The sequence below is a fragment of the Ceratotherium simum genome, chromosome 12 (genome assembly GCF_057802395.1).
Source record: "Ceratotherium simum simum isolate JZ-2026a chromosome 12, ASM5780239v1, whole genome shotgun sequence".
In the NCBI taxonomy this organism is placed as follows: Eukaryota; Metazoa; Chordata; class Mammalia; order Perissodactyla; family Rhinocerotidae; genus Ceratotherium; species Ceratotherium simum.
In genome coordinates, this window is record NC_141911.1 from 66,731,293 (window position 1) to 66,739,353 (window position 8,061).

The following is an 8,061-nucleotide window of genomic DNA, read 5'->3' on the forward strand; positions in this document are numbered from 1 at the left end:
CTCACTCTTAGAACCCAGTCACCATGCTGCAACAAAGGCAAGCACCCACATGGAGAGGACTGGTATAGGTGTTCCAGCCCACAGACCCAGCCAGCACTGGCCACCTGACATATGTGAGCAAACCGTAGGGGATTCCTGCCCCAGCCCTAGAGTCACCTCTAGCCTTCCAGGACCCCGGCTGATTCCCAATGTCGTCATCAGGCCCTGCTCAAATTGCAGATTAATGAGCAAAACACATGTTTATTGTTGTTTGAAACCACTATCTTTGAGGTTTATTATGCAGCAATAGCTAACTGAAACTTTATTTATATATCCTTGCAATAAAAGCTAGGTTTACAGACTATTGAACTCAAGGCTGTATGTGTCACTAGGAACAGATAATTAGCTCCTTAATATACCAAAATCTACTCATATAATAACTCTTCATAAAAACATGAAATGCTAATCTTCTCCAAAGCCTGTAGTGAATGAAGCTTAAAGTCCCTATTTATTTATCATCTCATTGCCCATATTCAACATAGCTGATTTAGAAACTGTCTTCTTAAAGCCTCTGGAAACCCTCTGTATTCATCAAGCAGGGTACACAATGTGACACATTATCTTGTCAATTTTCCATTTGTTTTCTGGATATAGTTTTATTGTATGCATTTCACTTTCATAAACAGCTTCTCCCCAAGACATGAGGACTTGCCTTGTACCTTCATATGATGTTTAGATTGGAAACTGTTTAAACAACATTTTAAAAAACAAAGCCAAAAGCATATTAATGTCATTAAGATTTTCTAAAAATTACATGATATATACTTTTTTCTAAAATCTGAAAAACTCAAAATACATAAATCCAGAAGACAGAGTCCAGAAATGGACTCATGCCAATATGTCAATTAATTTTTTACAAAGATGCAAAGGCAATTTAATAGATAAAGCATAGTCTTTTCAACAAATGGTGCTGGAACAACTGGACATCCATATGCAAAAAAAAAAAAAAAAAGAAACTTGGATGACAGATTTAAATGTAAAATGTTAAAACTATAAACATTTTAAAAGAAAATATGGGAGAAAATCTTCGTGACTTTGAGTTAAGGAAAGAGTTTTTAGTTACAATAAAAGCACAACCCTTAGCTGACAACACTGAAAATTGGACTTCATCAAAATTGAAAACCTTTGCTCTGAGAAAGACACTATAAAGAAATGAAAAGACAAAGAACAGACTAAGAGAAAATATTTTCAAATCATATATCTAACAAAGAACTTGTATCCAGAATACATAAATAACTTTGTAAACTTAAGAATAATGGGGCCGGCCCAATGGTGTAGTGGTTAAGTTCACGAGCTCCCCTTCAGCGCGTGGGCACAGACCTACACACCACTCATCAAGCCACACTTCGGTGGCATCCCATATATAAAGTTGAGGAAGACTGGCATAGATGTTAGCTCAGCGACAATCTTCCTCAAACAAAAAGAGGAGGATTGGCAACAGATGTTAGCTCAGGGCCAATCTTCCTCACAAAAAAATAAAATAAACTCAACAATAAGAAAACAACAACTCAATTTAAAAGACAGAGGGGCTGGCCCAGTGGCATAGTGGTTAAGTTAACACACTCCACTTTGGCGGCCCAGGGTGGTTCACAGGTTCAGATCCCAAGCTCGGACCTACGAACCACTCATCAAGCCATGCTATGGCAGCATCCCATATACAAAATAGAGGAATATGGGCACAGATGTTAGCTCAGAGCTAACATCTTCCTCACAAAAAAAAAAAAGAAAGAAAAAGATGAACCAAAATACTTTGACACTTCAACAAGGAAAAGGTAAGGATGGCAAATAAACACATGAAGAGTGTTCAACATTATTAGTCATTAGGGAAATACAAATTAAAATCATAATGAGATACTTCTGTACACTTATTAGAATGGCTAAAACAAAAAAAATGACAATACCAAATGTCAGCAAGAATGTGGAGCAACAGGAACTCTCATGCATCGTTGGAAGGAATGCAAAAACAGTACACTCACTTTGGAAAATAGTTTAGAAGTTTCACATATGATCTAACAATCCTATTCCTAGGTAGACTCCCAAGAGAAATAAAAACTTATGTTCACACAAAACCTGTACACAAATGTTTAATAGCAACTTGATTCATAATTGCCACAACCTGGAAACAACCCAAAGGTTCTTCATCTGAATAGCTAAACATGGTACACCCATACAATGGAACACTACTCTGTAATAAACAGGAACAAAATATTGATGCACACAAGAAGTTAGATGGATATTAAGGATATTATGCTGAGGGAAAAAAAGTCCATTTCAAAAGGTTACATTCTAGATGATGTCATTTATATGACATTCTGGAAAAGGTAAAACCGTAGGGGCAGAGGACTACTCAGCAGCTGCCAGAGGTTGGAGGTGGGAAGATTTGTTTGAGCAGTGGAATCAGCACAAGGGAATGTTTCAGGGATATAGAATTGTTCTGTAGCCAGATTGTGGTGGTGGATGCACTACTCTAAGTATTTCTCAAAAGTCATTAAACTACATAAAAAGTAAATTTTACTGTATGTAAATTAAAAAGCACATTTTAAAAATCAAAGCCAATTATATGAATGCATCACTATGTTCATTTATTGCCTTTCTCCCACCCCTTCACTGTCTAAAGGAAATTATCCTCTTTTGTAACTTAAATTCTTTGCATAACATGAAAATTCAAAATATAACTTACCTTGACGAGCACAAACAAAGAATGGAATTATTAGAAGAAACTGAAAAACGTGAAAATGTAAGCCTGTTATTTATTTATTTATGCCTGTTCAAGACAACTTTCCATTAACCCAACTCATTCTCAGAATTATTTTCCTCAGGATCATCATGGAAACAGCAGGAATAACTGAGGAGCTCTCAGGGGAAGCAAAAGCTCAATGAGGGCTTTAGTCTCTCTTCTCAGCAAGCATGACACCAAAGAAAGGCTCTCTCAGAGAATACAGGAGTGAAAGTGGAATTCAAGTTATTCTCATTTGATGAATTAGAGGAATGAAAATGATCTCAACTCTGCTGTAAATCCTACAGTTAATTTCAAGGTAACCTAAAGGAAAATTCCATGAGAATGGTCACAGATAGCTCCTAGTAGCAGAGGTGCTAAGAGGAGCTCCCTCAACAGTCACAATGTCTGAAAATTAAAATGGGAAGACAATAAATAACAGTGATTGGGAAATAAGGCATCAAGATCAAGTTTTAAATCCCTGAGTTGCAATTTACTAGCTATGATCTTGAGTATGTAGCTTAGTTTCTCTAAACCCATGTTTCTCATCTGGAAAACGGGAATAACAATATCTCCTCTGTAGGACTGTTGTGAAAAATTGTACCTAGCTTAGCCTCATGACTGCCTCAATGTAAATATTTCGTTATTACCATATGGGAGGTCTCCAGTTCCTACAGCAAACAAAGAAGGAACACTGGTTTACGGCCATAAATGAAATTACAACAATACTCACAGATCTTGGGGAAGGATGAAACAAGAAATAGACACTAAATTTTACTGGCACCAATTATACAGGATGTCTTATAGCTCTCCAACTTCAAAGCAATCAATGCCTTGGAAACGCCCATCGGAGCTCATCAGAAAGACAGTAAGGCCCAGAAAGATGCCAGCAAAGTGTCTTAACCTCAAGATCTCAATATTCATTTCATTAATTGATTTAAATTCTCTGGCAATGGCCAGAGGAATTATATGGGTCTTGCCATGTACATGATATATGTAGACAAACTATTTAAAACTTAGTTGCAAAACTACCCTTTCTTAATCTTTTCTTTTTTTTTTAAGTGTGTTTATTTCTTTTTTTCTTCACTCCCTTTTTTTTTTTTTTTTTTTTGTGAGGAAGATCAGCCCTGAGCTAACATCCGATGCCAATCTTCCTCTTTTTGCTGAGGAAGATTGGTCCTGGGCTAACATCCGTGCCCATCTTCCTCTGCTTTATCTGGGACGCCCCCACAGCATGGCTTGATAAACGGTGCAGTGGTGCACGCCCGGATCCGAACCTGCGAACATTCGGGCAGCCACAGCAGAGCGCGAGCGCTCAGCCGCTATGCCACCTGGGCGGCCCCTTTCTTTTACGAAGTCAGAAAATGAATAAAGAATGAACACAGGATGAAATTCAGGAAATTCATCTTTCTAGTTTGGTAAATAATTTGACTTAGATGGGTAAAAAAGTAGGGGAAATTTCTGTCCTTACTTATCTTGTATATAAAATAAAGAAAAGATAACCATTTTCTTAAAAGAGGAAAAAAATTAAATATCCATTATTTAGGAGCCTCAGCAGAAGGAGTACACTGATAAATTTTTCTCTCCCTTAACATGACAGAATGAAGTTGAAGGTCATTTTCCTTTTACCTTCTCATTTTTGGAAACTTAGATTTTAACTACACTATGTAAAGGCATTGGACTACTTTAGCTATTTCGTGCTGTATCAGCATTTTCCAAAAGGTTAAAAAAAAAATCTTTGTCCAAAAGATCAGATTGTAAAAATAATATATATAGTTTCTGATATGTAATTTTAATAACATATTAAATAACTAAAAGAGAACAGAAATACATCAGATGGATGCAAACACGAATTCAGTCATACGGTGACTTTTTAGATATATGCAAACTTAGGTATTATTTAGGCTCATTATTACAGAAATGATCAAAACAAAAAGCTGAGAAATAAATATTTTTTAAAAATAATGCGGAAAGCACCCCATAAGCAATTCAAATTTCAAATGCTTTAATGCTTGTCTTCGTTAAAGGTACCTACACTTGCTCATGGATAAGATTTTTGCCCTCTTTATTTCTTTATCTCTAGGGCATGAAACATTACTTTTTATGCTGAATAGATTTCTTGAATAAATGAATCTTCAAATAGCATATTTTCATTGAATTAGCGGTTAAATTTACCAGTTGTATTTATATTTACCAAAACTCTTTCTATAATAGTTTTATTTCTAAATTTCCACTATATAATTAAAATTATGACCAATAAATTTATCTGTTGCTAAAATCCATGTAATGTCTTTAATTAAAATATTTCAGTCCTTTGGACTTCCATCCTTTTTCAATTATACTTTTTCTCAACCATGGTTTAGAAAGAGGAAAACAATTCTATGTTAATTCAATTCTGATTCCATCCAGAATTGATTTGAAAAAGAACTATTAAAGAACAAGGAGAAACATCTCTGGCGAACAGTGATACAGTTAAAATACACTGGGACTGAGGCCTAAAACATTTCGCCACTTTACAGGAAAATACTGTTATCACTTTTGTTTTTTTTGTTTCTAATTTGCTCAAAATCACTGGCAGGCAAACAGGGCTGCTGCAGAGGTTGTCAGCACTTCTGTTCCACCTGCCTGAATGAATCAGGTAGACTGGAGTGACCAATAATTCCAGCAACCTATTTCCACATCCTATGCAAATTAATGCACCAATCACTAAAAGAGTGCTTCTGTAAGGTCACATAAATGAAAGTCTGAACAGAGGACACCAGTCAGTTACTTGAATGTCTCGGCATTATATCATTCACACAGCTTCCAATTATGTGGTCCTCGAGGCAGAGTATCTACTCTGCAAAATAATAATGACCTTTCATGCAAATTTTTTCTAGTAAATATTTTCTTACATACTATTTCTTATATCAATAGAAGTATTCTAAATATGGAATGAGATTTCATAGAGATTTTTGTGAGTGCATATATTCTATTTAAATTAACATATTTTACTTCCTCAATGCTTGCATAAATATATATACATACGTAAATATTGAGCCAAATTGATATAAAAATGATTTTTTGCCTAGGATATGATTTCTCTCATATTGCAAATAGCACTAATTTCACCTTTATTCTTAGATGCATAAATAAATATCACAAATACAGATGTAATGATGCCTGCTACCATAATTCTGCAAGAAGAAAAAATAGCTCCAAATGCAATTAAAAACGTATTGTCATAAAATTAGAGTCCTGCATTCCATAAGGATTTGAAACCCTGACAGTTTCTTTGGGACACAGACTGCCATAAAAAAAAAAAAAGTACACATTAAATTTTAGTCACTGTATAAAAAATGCACATAAACAAAGGTTGCCCCTAAAATAACACCACCTATACATATCAAAATCTAAATGTGGCAAAGACCTTGTCAAATGTCAACCAAATTTTACTGTCATGTTTTCCCAAATTCTGAAGCTCCTGTTATTCTTCAAAATTTCCACATAGCCCTGAAAAAAGACCATTCTGTTGGGTATTATCTTCCTGCAAAGACAGACTCCATCAACCAGTTTACTCTATTTCTCTTTGGTAAAGAGGTTGCCCTCCTGCAACCAGCGATCATATTCTCACACTGCTTCACCACCCTGAACAGGGCAGGCTGACACTCGCGTTACTACCGCAACAACCCAAGCGCTAATGCTGGAGTTCCTGGCAACGGTAGCAGAAAAAAATCCCCAAAACTCTTAGATACCAAATCACAGATCACAACCAGATGGAGTACTCCCTTGTTTTAATATTACCATACAAACAGAAAACAGGGCTTATTCAACCAGCCAGAGAAATGTGCATTCCCCCTTGCAGTGTTGGGGATAACTGCGTCTCTGCAGACGTCGGAGAGCGGCAACACATGTTTCTAGTACTCCATGTCTCAACAGGGCTGCAGTTGTTGGGTGTAGCTCTGCCTGGAAGTTGAGAACTGGTAAGAAACCTCTAGACAAGCTTCCTTCTCTCCTAGGGCTGGGAGGTGAACGCCTCCAGCAGTCCCTCTCAAGGTCCTCAGGGGATTTGGGTCTGGGGTGCATCTCCCCCCCCCCCCGCCCCCCGGGCACCACAGGTTACTTCTAATGGTGCAGCTCCGCAGTGGGTCATGTGACAGCTGGGCGTGTGCCTCTGTGCGCGGTAGGGGGATGCGTTTAAGGGGGGGGGAGTGTGTGTGTGTGCAGAAGTTACACGTCTGGTTTTGGAAGACGTGTTTTTCTAGGGTGTGTGTGTATTTGTGCGTGTGTGCGTGTTTCTGTGTCTGTGTGTGAAGTGAGCTTGAGAAAAAGAGATTCAGAGAGTGGTCCTGGGCCAGGCGATGCGGCCAAGCGAGGCTGTGCCAGCGCTGCCCCGCGGCCAGCTCCGCCTGGGGGCGAGGTCCGGGTCCTCGGGCAGGAGGCCGGCGGGGCGCAGCGCCCCTCCCCACCTTGGGCACCCACCTGACGAATCCGCGGAGGGTTCGGCGGGGTGCAGGCCCCGCCCTCCGGGGCCGAGGAGGTGGGAGAAGCCATCTTCCCGGGGCGCCGGCTTCTTCCTCCTGTCTGGCCGGGGCTCCCGCGTCTCCTGCCCCGGCCTGCGGCCCGCGGCCCCGCCGGCTCGTCGGCGCAGACAGCGAGGGCTGGCCGCCCGCAGTCCCGGCCGGAGCGCTCGCCTGCCGCGCCCACCTAGCTCCGGGCGGGGCGGCTCGGGGCCGCGGCGGGCGGGGGCGGGCGCGACCTTGGCCGCGGGCTGGGCTGCTGGCGGCTGCCCCTTCCCGGCGCGTGTCCGCGAGTGCGGGCGCCCGGGCTCGGTCTAGCGGCGCCCGGGGAGCCGAGCTGCTGCGCTCGCCGCCGCCGGGAGAGCGATGAGCTCATGGACAGCTCCCAGCAGCCCGGCTCCGCGCACGCCGCCCGCCGGCTCCGGGGTGGGGACGCGCGGGCTCCCGCGGGCGCGCCCGCCGTCCCCGCGCCACCCGGCTGTCCCCATCCACGCCGCACACATTCCTGTTCACGCGCGTCGTCCCCACGCGTAGTGACAGGCACCCTCCCACGCTGGCCTCCGCCGGCACACATTCTTTGTTCTGCCAGCCACTCCCTACTGATAAGGGGGAATTAACTTATGGGGTGAACGCGGCGTGAGATGCCGCTGAGACTTTGACTCGTGTCAGATGAGGACTGGGGAACGAAGCGCCTTAAGCGGTGTCTTTCACCCTTCGGGCGTTTCCCTCCTTTCTAAGATCCAGCTTCTCCCTTCTCGCTTCCTTCACTAGGAGAAAGCATCTTCCGGCTACGGTCCAGGGTGGTGA

The 8,061-nt window shown here is 41.5% G+C and overlaps 1 protein-coding gene across 2 annotated transcripts in view; it reads right to left on the bottom strand.

Moving 5' to 3' along the window:
* ANK2 (ankyrin 2) overlaps positions 1-7,383 on the bottom strand; it is a 629,932-nt gene extending 622,549 nt beyond the window's left edge. Inside the window, exon 1 of one of the 2 annotated variants that reach the window (XM_087437712.1) lies at positions 7,217-7,383. In XM_087437712.1, the coding sequence (XP_087293838.1) occupies positions 7,217-7,288 (72 nt within the window). In that variant the 5' untranslated portion in view covers positions 7,289-7,383. The remainder of the gene's footprint in view (positions 1-7,216) is intronic. The other variant, XM_087437714.1, reaches the window with a different exon arrangement.
* Positions 7,384-8,061: the final 678 nt, after the last annotated feature.